At 40.3% G+C, this 19,200-nt stretch overlaps 1 protein-coding gene across 2 annotated transcripts in view; it reads right to left on the bottom strand.

Annotated features, from left to right (window-relative positions):
• Positions 1-10,341, bottom strand: part of LOC131929458 (uncharacterized) — an 85,178-nt gene extending 74,837 nt beyond the window's left edge. For both annotated transcript variants that reach the window (XM_059285685.1, XM_059285686.1), the window contains exons 1-2: positions 10,210-10,341; positions 9,042-9,436 (exon numbers count right to left, since the gene is read on the bottom strand). In XM_059285685.1, the coding sequence (XP_059141668.1) occupies positions 9,042-9,162 (121 nt within the window). In that variant the 5' untranslated portion in view covers positions 9,163-9,436; positions 10,210-10,341. The remainder of the gene's footprint in view (positions 1-9,041; positions 9,437-10,209) is intronic.
• Positions 10,342-19,200: the final 8,859 nt, after the last annotated feature.

Raw genomic sequence — 19,200 nt, 5'->3', positions numbered from 1 at the left:
TGGTGGTTAGGTTATAGAACACGTGTGGTGGTTAGGTTATAGAACACTTGTGGTGGTTAGGTTATAGAACACTTGTGGTGGTTAGGTTATAGAACACTTGTGGTGGTTAGGTTATAGAACACTTGTGGTGGTTAGGTTATAGAACACTTGTGGTGGTTAGGTTATAGAACACTTGTGGTGGTTAGGTTATAGAACACGTGTGGTGGTTAGGTTATAGAACACTTGTGGTGGTTAGGTTATAGAACACTTGTGGTGGTTAGGTTATAGAACACTTGTGGTGGTTAGGTTATAGAACACTATTTGTATGTTAAAGTTGTATGAAAAACATCATTCTTTCTTGACTCTTTGAACATGTTTCCACATAACTGTTCGTGTTTGCTGGTAGAATTTTTTTATACGTTTGATAACGTATGTACCAATGCAAACATTTTATCTTATAAAGCTCCATTGGTGTTTGATAAATAACATGATAGGTCACCTGCGTGATGGATATAGAACAGGCACATGTAGGAAGTGAAATAATACTGGTTCAAGCACACAAAAAAGGAAAAACATACCTTTATAAAGAACTAGTAACATACCGTCACAAAAAATCATGAAAATATTAGCAGCATATATTTAAAAAAATAAAATCGAAAATAAAACTGTCAAAATTTGTCTTCAAATTCGACAACTCCAGTGGAAGTATTTGTATGATATGTTTCGTGTATGATAATTTTCTTTTTTAAACATTTTTAAAATGGTTTTATTCTTAAAACAATACGACAGCGCTATTGTGGCAGATAAAAGATAGCAGTTTTTTTTTTATATTTATTACAAGTTAAGAGAAACGAAGAGGAAAAATCGTGAAAAATATTTTTTGTGTTGTAATATTTCCTGTAGCAAGATGAAAGAGTGACGAGATAATGTCTCTCTCTTTCAAGCTGACATTCTGTGACACGGGGCTTCTTTTGAGGGCACAATCTGATGTACAGGCTGATATTACACAGCCCCTAATATGATCTAAACATTAGCATTACACAGCCCCTAATATTATCTAAACATTAGCATTACACAGCCCCTAATATGATCTAAACATTAGCATTACACAGCCCCTAATATGATCTAAACATTAGCATTACACAGCCCTTATCCGATCTAAACATTAGCATTACACAGCCCCTAATATGATCTAAACATTAGCATTACACAGCCCCTAATATGATCTAATTAGCATTACACAGCCCCTAATCTGATCTAAACATTAGCGTTACACAGCCCCTAATATTATCTAAACATTAGCATTACACAGCCCCTAATCTGATCTAAACATTAGCGTTACACAGCCCCTAATATGATCTAAACATTAGCATTACACAGCCCCTAATATGATCTAAACATAAGAATTACACAGCCCCTAATCTGATCTAAACATTAGCGTTACACAGCCCCTAATATTATCTAAACATTAGTATTACACAGCGCCTAATATGATCTAAACATTAGCATTACACAGCCCCTAATATGATCTAAACATTAGCATTACACAGCCCCTAATATGATCTAATTAGCATTACACAGCCCCTAATCTGATCTAAACATTAGCGTTACACAGCCCCTAATATTATCTAAACATTAGCATTACACAGCCCCTAATCTGATCTAAACATTTGCGTTACACAGCCCCTAATATGATCTAAACATTAGCATTACACAGCCCCTAATATGATCTAAACATTAGCATTACACAGCCCCTAATATGATCTAAACATTAGCATTACACAGCCCCTAATCCGATCCAAATATTAGCATTACACAGCCCTTATCCGATCTAAACATTAGCATTACACAGCCCCTAATATGATCTAAACATTAGCATTACACAGCCCCTAATATGATCTAAACATTAGCATTACACAGCCCCTAATCTGATCTAAACATTAGCGTTACACAGCCCCTAATATTATCTAAACATTAGCATTACACAGCCCCTAATATGATCTAAACATTAGCATTAAACAGCCCCTAGTATGATCTAAACATTAGCATTACATAGCCCCTAATATGATCTAAACATTAGCATTACACAGCCCCTAATCCGATCTAAACATTAGCATTACACAGCCCCTAATATGATCTAAACATTAGCATTACACAGCCTCTAATATGATCTAAACATTAGCATTACACAGCCCCTAATATGATCTAATCATTAGCATTACACAGCCCCTAGTATGATCTAAACATTAGCATTACACAGCCCCTAATATGATCTAAACATTAGCATTACACAGCCCCTAATATTATCTAAACATTAGCATTACACAGCCCCTAATCTGATCTAAACATTAGCGTTACATAGCCCCTAATATGATCTAAACATTAGCATTACACAGCCCCTAATCTGATCTAAACATTAGCATTACACAGCCCCTAATATGATCTAAACATTAGCATTACACAGCCCCTAATCCGATCTAAACATTAGCATTACACAGCCCATAATATGATCTAAACATTAGCATTACACAGCCCCTAATATGATCTAATCATTAGCATTACACAGCCCCTAGTATGATCTAAACATTAGCATTACACAGCCCCTAATATGATCTAAACATTAGCATTACACAGCCCCTAATATGATCTAAACATTAGCATTACACAGCCTCTAATATGATCTAAACATTAGCATTACACAGCCCCTAATCTGATCTAAACATTAGCGTTACACAGCCCCTAATATTATCTAAACATTAGCATTACACAGCCCCTAATATGATCTAAACATTAGCATTAAACAGCCCCTAGTATGATCTAAACATTAGCATTACATAGCCCCTAATATGATCTAAACATTAGCATTACACAGCCCCTAATCCGATCTAAACATTAGCATTACACAGCCCCTAATATGATCTAAACATTAGCATTACACAGCCTCTAATATGATCTAAACATTAGCATTACACAGCCCCTAATATGATCTAATCATTAGCATTACACAGCCCCTAGTATGATCTAAACATTAGCATTACACAGCCCCTAATATGATCTAAACATTAGCATTACACAGCCCCTAATATTATCTAAACATTAGCATTACACAGCCCCTAATCTGATCTAAACATTAGCGTTACATAGCCCCTAATATGATCTAAACATTAGCATTACACAGCCCCTAATCTGATCTAAACATTAGCATTACACAGCCCCTAATATGATCTAAACATTAGCATTACACAGCCCCTAATCCGATCTAAACATTAGCATTACACAGCCCCTAATATGATCTAAACATTAGCATTACACAGCCCCTAATATGATCTAATCATTAGCATTACACAGCCCCTAGTATGATCTAAACATTAGCATTACACAGCCCCTAATATGATCTAAACATTAGCATTACACAGCCCCTAATATGATCTAAACATTAGCATTACACAGCCTCTAATATGATCTAAACATTAGCATTACACAGCCCCTAATATGATCTAATCATTAGCATTACACAGCCCCTAGTATGATCTAAACATTAGCATTACACAGCCCCTAATATGATCTAAACATTAGCATTACACAGCCCCTAATATTATCTAAACATTAGCATTACACAGCCCCTAATCTGATCTAAACATTAGCGTTACACAGCCCCTAATATGATCTAAACATTAGCATTACACAGCCCCTAATATGATCTAAACATTAGCATTACACAGCCCCTAATATGATCTAAACATTAGCATTACACAGCCCCTAATCCGATCTAAACATTAGCATTACACAGCCCCTAATATGATCTAAACATTAGCATTACACAGCCCCTAATATGATCTAATCATTAGCATTACACAGCCCCTAGTATGATCTAAACATTAGCATTACACAGCCCCTAATATGATCTAAACATTAGCATTACACAGCCCCTAATATGATCTAAACATTAGCATTACACAGCCCCTAATCCGATCTAAACATTAGCATTACACAGCCCCTAATATGATCTAAACATTAGCATTACACAGCCCCTAATATGATCTAAACATTAGCATTACACAGCCCCTAATCCGATCTAAACATTAGCATTACACAGCCCCTAATATGATCTAAACATTAGCATTAAACAGCACCTAATATGATCTAAACATTAGCATTACACAGCCCCTAATATGATCTAAGTATTATCGTTGACATGTAAAATGTATCAAAATGCTCAGTGCAACACTTCTCACATCACTACATTACCATTAGGTTTATATCTCAACGTCAGAAACCAAATGTTAGACAAATGGACAGCAACCAAACGATGAAGACTGTGATAGACAAATGGACAGCAACCAAACGATGTACATGATCTCAGTGCTTGATGTCATGTCATTTAGCTGACATCTCTTGAGGTCAGACCAATGAGCCAAAACAAAGATTCGAAAATGTTATTTTGTCTGACAGAGTTGATTGTAGTGTCTAACGTAGCAGGTTCCAGCACGATTGTCATGGCAGATGTGAAGTTGTGCAAGAGTTCATGCAGCCATCGCTCTGCTGTGTCTGACGGTGCACCTCCAAAACGGCCCGGGACAAATCGGCCCCGTCAAAACGGCCCGCGACAGATCGGCCCCGTCAAAACGGCCCCGTTAATATGATCCCGTCAAATCGACCCCCGACGTCATAAGGGCCCTGACTTATTGGCTCCCGTCTTAATGACGTGCGACAAATAGGCTCCAGACAAATGGGCTCCCGACATTTAGGATCCCGAAAAATGAACTCCCGACATATTGGTTCCCGACAAATAGGCTTAGGACATAATGGCTCCCGACAAAGCGGCTCCCGACATATTGGCAAATAGACTCACGACATATTGGCTACCGACAAAAGGGCTCCCGATTTATTGGCTTCCGACAAAATGACTCCCAACATATTGGCTCCAGACAAATGAATCGTATTACCACTATTGGCATAAAAGTAACCATTTTTTCCTACATCCACTACCACTATAATCTCTTTTTAATGCCTGCATGAAATTGTTTTTCATGAACCAACATCAATTCACAAACAAATCGAGTCCTTAACAGCTAAAGTCCACCAATTCTAAAATTGTGATAACGTTTAATTTACAACAGAAAAGATCTGTTGCTTAAAAGTGAGCACTGAAGTGTAAATGTATGATATAAATTATGTTTACAGGATAACATTTTTTTTTATAACTACAAGCATACTGCAGGTAGGAAGGTACAGCGTGAACCCCTCTCTCCACACACTGAGTTGGAACAGCCTATAATCGACTCACTCATGGATGTCATAGATAGATTACCCTTAAATTAAAACATACTATTTCTTATAATAGATAAGCTATTATAAAAATAAGGCCTGCCGAACAAGAGATGCATACGTTGTATTACTAAAGAGTGTTGGATATGCTAACTCTAAAGAATATTGATGGAGAGGTCCCACTGGCAGGTGTCATATTCAATGAGACCGTTTTGCTGGGAAACTTAGTCTCTACAAAAACCGTATTGTCGGTGGTCCTTTTGTCGGGAGTCAAATTGACAAGAGCCTATTTGTCGTGAGCCAAAAATGACGGGAGCCTATGTATCGGGAGTCGTAATGACGGGGGCCGTTTTGTCGAAAAACTAAATGTGGGGAGCCTTATTGACTGGAGCCCTTCTGTCGGGAGCCTATATGACGGGAGCCTATTTGTCGGCAGCTTATATGACGGGGTCCATATGTCGCTGGCCCTTTTGACGAAGTCGATTTGACGGGGCTCTTATGTCGGGGCCGATTTGTCGGGGTCGTATTGATGGGGCCGTTTTGACGCCGCACGGTGTCTGACATCACACGACTGATGGGTGACAGATGGGTGAAGCGACAACACTTTAGTTTGAGATGTGGCAAAATGTGGTCGTTGTAATCAGTGGCGTCGTTAGGCCAACTGCTATCCCATGGGGTACTTAAGGGTACCATTATCTCTTTCATATATATATATATATATATAAGTCCTCTAACGTATTAGCTCAGACTGAAAATGCCCATCTTAAACGTGTCAACACTGTATGTTTAGTTTGTTTCGACATTTAAAGACTTCGATGCGTGTATTTTGAAGATGACGTCATCTATATCACAACCAAAACCATTTTCCAGAGGCCCACACAATCTAGTACATCAAGTAAGTTTTCTACATTAAAATCATTCTTTTAAAAGTAGAAATTTGATGCAACCCCCCCCCCCCCCTCCCTATAATCATCACAACACCAGTGATACATAATTCATGTAGTTAAGTGAGGATTGAAGCAGATTATAACACTGATCTGCTGCTGATTTGAATATTTTATGACACATACGATTCCAACAACACAAGTAAGATGTAAGACTGACAGACTGACAGACCGACAGGCTGACAGACAGACAGACTGACAGACTGACAGACTGACAGACTGACAGACAGACAGACTGACAGACTGACAGACTGACAGACTGACAGACTGACTGACTGACTGACTGACTGACTGACTGACTGACTGACTGACTGACTGACAGACTGACTGACAGTAAAGAAAAGTTTTAAAAACATCTTTAGCTTTTCTCTAATATCGAATTGCACAACAAACTGATTTACTTAGCTTGTTTTGAATAAACAACGAAGAAGCTCTCATTTACCGTTTCACGCATCACGCAATTGATAGCAAATAAAGTGAGAATGTGAACAATGTGTGTTTTTTTATGTTTTAACTTGGTCGGAATCAATCCTACAATCTTAGAATCAATCCTACAATCTTAGAATCAATCCTACAATCTTATTCTGGTGACCCCCACCCCCTCCATCTCACCCTGTTAACAAAGACGAATGCAGTTACGTATTGTAACCTCGTTATTTGTTTGCCCATTCTTCTTCAGTTGGGAGCATGTTAGACATCTACTTTTTAGTGTTAGATTCAAATATTTAAACTTAGTTTCTAGAAAACCAACTTTATTGATGTCTATAGACAAGCTAGTAGTCTAACAATTTTATTGATGTCTATAGACAAGCCAGTAGTCTACCAACTTTATTGGTGTCTATATACAAGCTAGTAGTCTACCAACTTTATTGATGTCTATAGACAAGCCAGTAGTCTACCAACTTTATTGGTGTCTATTTACAAGCTAGTAGTCTATATACTTTATTGATGTCTCTAGACAAGCTAGTAGTCTAACAACTTTACTTTACCTTTTAATTTTTACAAGCTTTTATTTAACTCACTTTCTCTGTCTTCGTCAGTCGTCAGTCTAGATCGAAACGCCGGAGCGAAAATTCGGACACTTCTAACTGACATATAGGGATCGTAATTTGTACGTGGCTCAAGACACGAAGACAATGAATTGTGATATTAAATTTGACTTAATTGGATGCCTAATTAATTTTTTATGAATTAATTAAAATTTGGACCGAATTAGTAGGCAGTTTTATTAGACACTACTATTTAAATTACTATAATGAAAAGCGTGGGTCTCTTCCAGAGGCGTAGCGATGAGGGGGGGGGGGGGGGGGGCAGGGGGGTACATATGTCCCCGGGCGCCGATCTTAGGGGGCGCCAAAATGGGTTGTATAAACAGATTAAAATGTCATTTTAGCTAAATTTTTGCATTATAAATAGTTTGAAGGGGGGTGCAAATTGAAAGTTTGATTGGGGTGGGGGTGCAAATTGAAAATTTGCTCCCGAGAGGGGCGCAAAATTGAAAGTTTGTCACCGGGCGCCGGGTAGGGTCGCTACGCCTCTGGTCTCTTCCTAAATATTAGTAAAGGTATCCAATAGAAACTAAAGTGACCCACGCTTTTCTTTATAGTAATTTAAATAGTAGTGTCTAATATTTAGGAAGAGACCCACGCTTTTCTTTATAGTTATGTAAATAGTAGTGTATAATTTATTTTCTACTTTTTAGGGCATTATTACATAAAAGCTTGTTATTAAAACGTTTTTTATGATTTTTAAAAATTATAATCTTTTATTTAGTTCAAAATGTCTGTATATTTTTTAATGTGTGTTTGTTCGTGACAAATCTTGTAGTTAAGTTTTAACCCACTTTTGATGCAGCGATTTAACTTTTCAGATACATTCGTTTCAATGACAATGCAAGAAAATCTGTTTTCTAGTCTAATTCGTCATTAAAATGCAATTAAAAGCGTACTAAATTAATAAAATGCCATAGAACAAGATATACATAAGTGATTGCTTCATCAGTCAGCCTACCGTAGACTACGAAGGGGCAGAGAATTGTCTTTCAGAGATAGGAAGTTACTGATCGGGTCTTAAAGCAAATGTTTTTAGAAGTTGGGGGTGTCGTAAGAATGACAAAAAAAAAAAAAAAATTATAATAATTACCCTTTATTACACTGAAAATTAATTTAAAAAAAAACAAGAGCGCTCCCATTAATAAAAGTTTTCGTCGCTAAAAGATGTCAAAGATCTATTGAGCGATGAATGCCTTGATTAAAGAAAGTTTTTATTTTTAATGTTGAGTGCATTTAAAAACTAATTACTATAAAGTTTTTATATTTGTTTTATTGATGTCTATGAACAAGTCATAGACTTAGAATCTAGAAACAAATACTTATTTCAATACTTATTTCATCTCCATAGATGAAATAGGCACTTGATTAAACTAGTAATTAGAAATATAATTTTATTATATCCCCAAATATCAGTTGTAATAAGAATTGGGTAAAAAGATTGCTGTAGACATTTCGTTACAGCTTTAAGCTACCAAGTAGTTAAAAACGTGCCTGAAATATAATGGCATGCAACCCCCTCCATTCCCTCCCCCCCCCCCCCCCCCCATAAAAAACAAACAAACCCAAAGATATGCAAGAAACAAACTGCACACAGCAGTTAAAAAGTTTGATAACTATAGTCTAGTTTCTTATAGCTATAAAATCTTGGTCTATTGTAAAAGTGTTTGAAATCAAACATGTATAGAAACATCTACCAAACACGAACTTACCTCCGACTTGACATGAAACAACAGATTAGAGAAAAACATGGATGAAAACAAAACCTGTCTAGTTAAATCCATGAGAAGAAAACACTTACCCCCGACCTCACTTAAACCAACAGAGTCCATGAAGACATTGAGAAAGATCCCCAGAAAGAGCAACAGACGTATTAGAATAATCCTACACATGGACCCATGGCTTGCTGCTGTGGGGGACATAGTTCAGGTTGATGGTGAGTACATGACACCAGTTACACCCATCGTGGTGAGCAGTTGTCCAGCGCCGTCAAACAAAGTGCTCACATAGTTGTAGCGAGTTGTCCAGTAGCACGTGGCTTCAACGTCCTCACAAATAAATGTCTGGCAAGTGTGGCTACTCTCTTCAGTTGTTTACCCGAATCTTTGAAATTTGTCGAGTACTGTTAGCATTCTAAGTTTATGTGGTCATTCAAGCTCAACTTTTACCGTATGCATTGAATGGTGGTTAAAGTAGCTGAAAGAAACAAAAAATATTTGACGTCAGAACGTTTATCGTTGTATGGCTGTGTGTATGTGTGGTGCATGTGTTTGTGTGTGTAGCGTATGTGTATGTGTGTAGTGTCTGTGTATGTGTGTAGCGTCTGTGTTTTTGTGTGTAGCGTCTGTGTTTGTGTGTAGCGTCTGTGTTTGTGTGTGTGTATGTGTGTGTAGCGTCTGTGTTTGTGGGTGTGTAGCGTCTGTGTTTGTGTGAGTGTAGCGTCTAAATTTGTGTGTGTGTAGAGTCTGTATTTGTGTGTGTGTGTGAGAAGCGTCTGTGTTTGTGTGTGGAGCGTCTGTGTATATATGTGTGTGTGTGTTTGTGTGTGTATGTGTGTATGGAGCGCCTGTGTTTGTGTGTGTAGCGTCTGTGTATGTGTGTGTGTGTGTGTTTGTGTGTGTATGGAGCGCCTGTGTGTGTGTGAGAAGATACAGATCAAAAGACATTCAAGTCAAGGTTCGCAATGTTTCATTATTTCGTCTGCGTTATTTAAAACTTACATAAAGATAAACGAAATGAAAGAACGCCGTGTTTATTTGTTGTTTCTATGAGACTACAGCTGTATTTTAAAAAATAAATTAAAAACTCGATTGCTAATAAACGTGTTAAGATCGTTTAATTAAATGAACATCAAAAGGTTATACATTTTTGGATTTATTTGACATAAATAAATTCCCGTGCGTCGAACAAATTCTCGTATTCTGGTTGAACAATGTATAGGACACGTAATTAAAATCATTAAAACTTACCATGAAAACGTGTGTCTAAAAGATCCAGGCTTCATCCCATGTTCACATGACAGACTTGGAAAGTTCACCAATTGTTAGCCAGCTTTGTAATGTGAGCGTAAGATTTGAGACCAAACTGGCCAGCGTTATGAGAGAAGTTACAGGACACACTTGCTTCACTAGACACCGGACTGTCGAGCTGGGAGCGAGTTTAGGGAGAAAGTATGGTGCACCGACCGGGTCAGTATTTGCAGATTAGGGTTATTAGTAATGTGACTTATTACTAATGTTATTTATTAGGCCTAATAATGGTGCTAGATCACACTGTTCCAGTCACCGTGAGCAGGTAAAGATTAGCGTGAGCAGGTAAAGATTAGCGTGAGCATGTAAAGATTAATGTGAGTAGGTAAAGATTAGCTTAAGCAGGTAAAGATTAGCGTGGATTACCACCAGTATGTAAAGATTAGAGTGAGCAGGTAAAGATTAGCGTGAGCATGTAAAGATTAATGTGAGTAGGTAAAGATTAGCTTAAGCAGGTAAAGATTGGCGTGAGCAGCCGAGAAGGTGGTTTGGCGAAACTCGGTTCTAAACCAGTTGTAACTGTCCTTAACGTTTGCATGTTCAATAGCTAGTAAAATTTTTTAAATTATTTATTTGTCTTACTTAGCTAGAGTCCTACAAAGTTTAACTAAATTATACGCCTTCAATGTTTAACTTTCTAGCTTGATCCCTACAATGTTTAAATTGGACTAAATTCCTACTTTGTTTGACTTGGCTAAAGTCCTACAATCTTTAACTTCTACAATACAGAAGAAAGCAATAAAATGATAGCAGGAATAAATGTGGCATTTGTGATGAGGCCTTGTTTTATTGACATAATTGATGCAGTTTTATTGGAAAAAAAATTGTTTGTTTGTTTTACTGCTACATTTATTGAACTGCCATTATGTAAATGGTTCTGTTTTTGTTGCATTTGAAACTTTGACCAGAGAATTAGCGCATCTAACATAGCAAACAATTGTTACACTTTCTTCTGTAAATGGATTCACTGTCTTTACGTTAACAATTAACGTAAGGTTAAAGCAATTAATTAAGCCACGATTTGATTTCTTGTTGGTAGTGGAATAAATCAGCTTTTCCATGTTGACGGACGGTGATAGAGAAGACGACTGCTAACACCACACGTCTAGTTCATGGCGGACGGCGATAGAGAAGACGACTGCTAACACCACACGTCTAGTTCATGACGGACGGCGATAGAGAAGACGACTGCTAACACCAAACGTCTAGTTCATAATAATATGTTAACTTGAGGCTATGATTTAACACACACACACCAACATCCACACGAAACCCACTCAAATGACACGTCTTCAACGTCAATCACGCATATCCTAGCTAGTGACCCGTTATTTCTGTCCTAGCTAGTGGCCCGTTATTTCTGTCCCAGCTAGTGGCCCGTTGTCCTAGCTAGTGGCCCGTTATTTCCGTCCTAGCCAGTGGCCCGTTGTTTCTGTCCTAGCTAGTGGCCCGTTGTCCTAGCTAGTGGCCCGTTGTCCTAGCTAGTGACCCGTTATTTCTGTCCTAGCTAGTGGCCCGCTGTTCTAGCTAGTGGCCCGTTATTTCTGTCCTAGCCAGTGGCCCGTTATTTCTGTCCTAGCTAGTGGCCCGTTGTCCTAGCTAGTGGCCCGTTGTCCTAGCTAGTGACCCGTTATTTCTGTCCTAGCTAGTGGCCCGCTGTTCTAGCTAGCGGCCCGTTATTTCTGTCCTAGCCAGTGGCCCGTTATTTCTGTCCTAGCTAGTGGCCCGTTGTCCTAGCTAGTGGCCCGTTGTCCTAGCTAGTGGCCCGTTATTTCCGTCCTAGCTAGTGGCCCGTTGTCCTAGCTAGTGGCCCGTTGTCCTAGCTAGTGGGCCGTTATTTCTGTCCAGCTAGTGGCCCATCCTAGCTAGTGGCCCGTTATTTCAGTCCTACCTAGTGGCCCGTTATTTATGTCCTAGCTAGTGGCCCGTTATTTATGTCCTAGCTAGTGGCCCGTTATCTCTGTCCTAGCTAGTGACCCGTTATTTCTGTCCTAGCTAGTGGCCCGCTGTCCTAGCTAGTGGCCCGTTGTCCTAGCTAGTGGGCCGTTATTTCTGTCCTAGCTAGTGGCCCGTTATTTCTGTCCTAGCTAGTGGCCCGTTATTTCTGTCCTAGCTAGTGGCCCGCTGTCCTAGCTAGTGGCCCGTTGTCCTAGCTAGTGGGCCGTTATTTCTGTCCTAGCTAGTGGCCCGTTATTTCTGTCCTAGCTAGTGGCCCGTTATTTCTGTCCTAGCTAGTGGCCCGTTATTTCTGTCCTAGCTAGTGGGCCGTTATTTCTGTCCTAGCTAGTGGCCCGTTATTTCTGTCCTAGCTAGTGGCCCGTTGTCCTAGCTAGTGGGCCGTATGTCCTAGCTAATGGCCCGTGTGTCCCAGCCTGTGGTCCCCTATCTCTCGGAGTTCCAGAGATGACCACCACACATCCAGAGTTCCAGAGATGACCACCACACATCTAGAGTTCCAGAGATGACCACCACACATCTAGAGTTCCAGAGATGACCACCACACATCCAGAGTTCCAGAGATGACCACCACACATCCAGAGTTCCAGAGATGACCACCACACATCCAGAGTTCCAGAGATGACCACCACACATCCAGAGTTCCAGAGATGACCACCACACATCCAGAGTTCCAGAGATGACCACCACACATCCAGAGTTCCAGAGATGACCACCACACATCCAGAGTTCCAGAGATGACCACCACACATCCAGAGTTCCAGAGATGACCACCACACATCCAGAGTTCCAGAGATGACCACCACACATCCAGAGTTCCAGAGATGACCACCACACATCCAGAGTTCCAGAGATGACCACGACACATCCAGAGTTCCAGCGTGTAACAGACCCGTATCACCTGTTGCACGTCCGTGTCTATGTGTGGGACGAACTCTCGTGCTAAATAACACGAGATCTGATGCAAATGTGATGTTGCCAAAACCAGTTGTATCACTTGAATACAGCCACACACCACACCAGATATATCACATGAACACAACCACACACCACACCAGATATATCACATGAACACAACCACACACCACACCAGATATATCACATGAACACAAACACACACCACTCCAGATATATCACATGAACACAGCCACACCAGATATATCACATGAACACAACCACACACCACACCAGATATATCACATGAACACAACCACACACCACACCAGATATATCACATGAACACAACCACACACCACACCAGATATATCACATGAACACAACCACACACCACACCAGATATATCACATGAACACAACCACACACCACACCAGATATATCACATGAACACAACCACACACCACACCAGATATATCACATGAACACAACCACACACCACACCAGATATATCACATGAACACAACCACACACCACACCAGATATATCACATGAACACAAACACACACCACACCAGATATATCACATGACCACAGCCACATACCACACCAGATATATCACATGACCACAGCCACACACCACACCAGATATATCACTTGACCACAAACACACACCACACCAGATATATCACATGACCACAGCCACACACCAATATCACTTGACCACAACCACACACCACACCAGATATATCACATGACCACAACCACACACCACACCAGATATATCACATGAACACAGCCACACACCACACCAGATATATCACATGACCACAAACACACACCACACACCGATATATCAAATGACGAATGTTTACTTGGCCTATGACTGCTATTCTGATACAAAGGTTTACTTGGCCTATGACTGCTATCCTGATACAAATGTTTATATCCCTCATCAAACTAAACACCCCGAGTAGTCCGCCCTTGGCCCTCTAGACATAATTTGGTTTTCTAAACCAATCAGATTACTCGATGTATATTCAATCATCCTTCCTTGATCTGATAGGAGCAACAAACTCATAGATGATTGATTGTACAAGATTGTAGATTGAACAAGCATTTTTTATGATTGAACGTGTCATCAGTGTCTGTCTCGTGGTCAGCGGCTGTAGGGGTGACTGATACCATCAGATGTTTCCCCCCCCCCCCCCACCCCCCTCCCCATGTCCCCACCCCCAGTTCTCTCGTTGGTTTTGTTTAGCGTTGTATCTACCCACTGATCTGTCCCAGGTCAGCTATGTTTCCCGTTGCTGGCCTCAAGTAGTTCTAGTGATACATTTTAAAAGTTTGAATCAAAATGTCTTCTGCCAGTCCCTGGTCTCCTGGAGACAATCTGTAGTGAAGACAGACAGAGGTGTGATTGTCTTTCATTGAAAGCGTATTCAAACATTTCCTTTAGAAATATCTAATCACATTTCTATTTAAATTACCCATTTTAAAGAGGGGAAAACAGTAGCGTAGCGAGGGGGGGGGGGGGACGACATATGTCCCCGGGCGCCGACCTTAGGGGGGGGGCGCCAAATTGAAAGTTTGAAGGGGGGGTGCAAATCGAAAATTTGAGGGGGGGGTGCAAATGAAAAGTTCGAGGGGGGGGGGGTGCAAATCGAAAATTTGCTCCCGAGGGGGCGCCAAATTGAAAGTTTGTCCCCGGGCGCCGGGAAGGGTCGCTACGCCTCTGGGGGAAAAGTATCTTTAACACACTCAATCCAATCGTGACTTCGTTAAGATTTTACACGAATAAAAAAGATTCAAGGCTCCTAGAATTTCCTATTTATTTTTTATTCTTACTTAAAGATTTTTTTTCTCCATCCTTACTTTTCTTTAGTTTTTCTTCTAATTCTCAATCAATGCCCAAAAAGTAAAAAAAATGTGTCGAGTTTTCCATCACCATTTTGGCTGTGAAAGTTTAACAGCAAGTGGGTACTAACACCATTTTGGCTGTGAAAGTTTAACAGCAAGTGGGTACTAACACCATTTTGGCTGTGAAAGTTTAACAGCAAGTGGGTACTAACACCATTTTGGCTGTGAAAGTTTAACAGCAAGTGGGTACTAACACCATTTTGGCTGTGAAAGTTTAACAGCAAGTGGGTACTAACTCATCTGGTGTGATGGGACCTCCAACAAGCTGATGGGCTGACCTTTGACATGTAGAAACACCCTGTGCACATGGCAGGTTCAAAGGTTAACTGCTGCTTCTGAAGTTTTATGTGGCAATGTTGTGACGTGATCTGCTCTTGAAACGAGTGGGGCGACATTTACTAACGGCCAGAAAACAGAATTGAAAAGTCATAACGCTGCCAATACAACATTATAATAAAAATATCATTGTCTAGATTCGTGTCTTTATATTGATCAAATAGACGGGGCATTTCTTCAAATGTTTACTATATATCTAGTGGATGCAGTTTCCAGAGGACGATTGAGGAGAAACTCAAGGAATGTGTAAATATTGTTAACCTCGTGATCATCGTTACTGTGTGGGGGAGGGGCTAGTCATAACACTGTGGTGCTAGCGTCAAAACACTGTGGTGTTAGCGTCATAACACTGTGGTGCTAGCGTCAAAACACTGTGGTGCTAGCGTCAAAACACTGTGGGTGGTGCTAGTATCATAACGCTGTGGTGCTAGCGTCATAGCACTGGTGCTAGCGTCATAACACTGTGGTGCTAGTATCATAAATCTGTGGTGCTAGCGTCATAACACTGTGGTGCTAGCGTCATAACACTGTGGTGCTAGCGTCATAACACTGTGGTGCTAGCGTCATAACATTGTGGGTGGTGCTAGTATCATAACGCTGTGGTGCTAGCGTCATAGCACTGGTGCTAGCGTCATAACACTGTGGTGCTAGCGTCATAACACTGTGGTGCTAGCGTCATAGCACTGGTGCTAGCGTCATAACACTGTGGTGCTAGTATCATAAATCTGTGGTGCTAGCGTCATAACACTGTAGTGCTAGTATCATAACACTGTGGTGCTAGCGTCATAACATTGTGGGTGGTGCTAGTATCATAACGCTGTGGTGCTAGCGTCATAGCACTGGTGCTAGCGTCATAACACTGTGGTGCTAGCGTCATAACACTGTGGTGCTAGCGTCATAACATTGTGGGTGGTGCTAGTATCATAACGCTGTGGTGCTAGCGTCATAGCACTGGTGCTAGCGTCATAACACTGTGGTGCTAGCGTCATAACACTGTGGTGCTAGCGTCATAACACTGTAGTGCTAGCGTCATAGCACTGGTGCTAGCGTCATAACACTGTGGTGCTAGTATCATAAATCTGTGGTGCTAGCGTCATAACACTGTAGTGCTAGTATCATAACACTGTGGTGCTAGCGTCATAACATTGTGGGTGGTGCTAGTATCATAACGCTGTGGTGCTAGCGTCATAGCACTGGTGCTAGCGTCATAACACTGTGGTGCTAGCGTCATAACACTGTGGTGCTAGCGTCATAACACTGTGGTGCTAGCGTCATAACACTGTGGTGCTAGCGTCATAGCACTGGTGCTAGCGTCATAACACTGTGGTGCTAGCGTCATAACACTGTGGTGCTAGCGTCATAACACTGTGGTGCTAGCGTCATAACACTGTGGTGCTAGCGATATAACTTTTCTTGTAGGCTCACACTATGCAGTCGACATTTACCAGTTTTAGACATGTCCACCTTTAGCCAGCTACCATCTACTGTCTACCATGACATGTCCACCTTTAGCCAGCTACCATCTACTGTCTACCATGACATGTCCACCTTTAGCCAGCTACCATCTACCGTCTACCATAACATAACCAGCTACCATCTAGTGTCTACCATGACATGTCCACCTTTAGCCAGCTAACATCTACTGTCTACCATAACCAAACACAGGTGTGAGAAACTCCACTTTGAGACAGCCCAAACGCAGCGCCGCTATTGTGTCCACAGTTTTATGATTCATAGGTCATCAAAGCAATAAAATAACCGTCGCCTTTTAGCGCCTCATATTTTATTCACGTCTATGAAAATGGCACCCATGATGCTGGGACCAAGCAGAGCAGATTGGCAGTGCCACATGCTGGAATTGATTGCGTCAACTTCATCCATTGTTTATCGTGCATGTGTTTGACCATAGACCGATTCTCTCCTCTTTATACCACAACGTGTTGGAAGGTTTGTGGTTGGTCTATGGTGGCTACTAGAGGGGCAAGATGAAATTGTTGACTTTTCATGTTGCCTTACATCAGAGGCGTAGCTGGGTTGGGCGGGTGGGGCGGGTGCAGAGTTTCTACCGCCCCCCCCCCCCCCCGAACGAAATGAAATTTATACAATTTATATAGAAAATATATACTTTTAACAGTGTCCGCCCCCCTCCGAAGAAAGTCTACCGCCTCCCTCCACGAAAATTTCAAGTGCCCCCCCCCCCCCCCGGAGAAAAAAGTCTGGAAGAAACACTGGGCGGGTGTCGACCCAAGAGGGGTGAGGAGCGAAACGTGGTAAAAAAAATGAAAAAAATCTCATTCATAGATGTCTTACTGAATGAAACGTTAGGACAATAAAACTTAGCTTGACCTATCTGTTTACAGCGAGTTGAAATATGTTCCTTTTGTATTAGTGTGACTCAAATTGTGTTGAGCCACAGGTGTAGCGAGGGGGGAGGGGCGGGGGTGCGGACCGCAACGGGTGACACCATTTAGGGGGTGACACCAAAGCAAAAAATAGCAAAATATATAGAGAAAAACTTGAGGGGGGTGCAAATCGAAAGTTTGAGGGGAGGGGGGCTGTAAATAAAAAATTCGAAACTTTGTCCCCGGGAAGGCTTGCTACGCCTCTGAAGGTGGGAGGGGGGTGACACCATTAATTGCCACTGTGTTGAGCGATATAGAGTGTAACATCTACCCATAACTACTCACTGAAACTAAAATCTATTTGGTTTCACTTGCGTGTTCTAGTTTTTTTTTAAAAATCATGGAGATTATATTTATGGATTTTTTTTTTTCAAAATCGTAAATTTTTACGACGTGTTAAAAAGCATCAAATTTACTTATGTCGAATTAATTTAGCTTATGTTTGTTTTTATTCATATCTAGTTTTATTTCAAAGCTCGCTAGGCTTTAAGAAAATTTCTAATCATAAAGACAGAAGAGTTCTGATCGAATGAAACAAACATTACATTTGTTTGCGCTAATCTCTATCAGATCAACACGTTTTTTTTTTTACCATTGGTGACATTTTAAGCTTAAGTTTTAAATTTATATTTTAATACAAGACTTTGTGTGGACATGCTACAAACTATTTAGGTACAATACTTTATCTTGGTACAACACTTTATCTTGGTACAACACTTTATCTTGGTACAACACTTTATCTTGGTACAACATTTTATCTTGATACAACACTTTATCTTGGTACAACATTTTATCTTGGTACAACACTTTATCTTGGTACAACATTTTATCTTGATACAACACTTTATCTTGGTACAACACTTTATCTTGGTACAACACTTTATCTTGGTACAACACTTTATCTTGGTACAACACTTTATCTTGGTACAACACTATATATTGGTACAACACTTTATATTGGTACAACACTTTATCTTGGTACACCACTTTATCTTGGTACAACACTTTATCTTGATACAACACTTTATCTTGGTACAACACTTTCTCTTGGTACAACACTTTATCTTGGTACAACACTTTATCTTGGTGCAACACTTTATCTTGGTACAACACTTTATATTGGTACAACACTTTATCTTGGTACAACACTTTATCTTGGTACAACACTTTATCTTGGTACAACACTTTATATTGGTACAACACTTTATCTTGGTACAACACTATATCTTGGTACAACACTATATCTTGGTACAACACTTTATCTTGGTACAACACTTTATCTTGGTACATTACTACATCTTGGTACAATATTTTATCTTGGTACAACACTTTATCTTGGTACAACACTTTATCTTGGTACAACACTTTATCTTGGTACAACACTATTGGTACAACACTTGCTACCAGGCCCTCTACTTAGACCG

The sequence above is a fragment of the Physella acuta genome, unplaced genomic scaffold (genome assembly GCF_028476545.2).
Source record: "Physella acuta isolate Inbredline_101_S28 unplaced genomic scaffold, ASM2847654v3 ptg001631l, whole genome shotgun sequence".
Taxonomy (NCBI): domain Eukaryota; kingdom Metazoa; phylum Mollusca; class Gastropoda; family Physidae; genus Physella; species Physella acuta.
The sequence above is the reverse complement of the archived record's forward strand: the minus strand, read 5'-3'. Positions and strand labels throughout refer to the sequence as shown.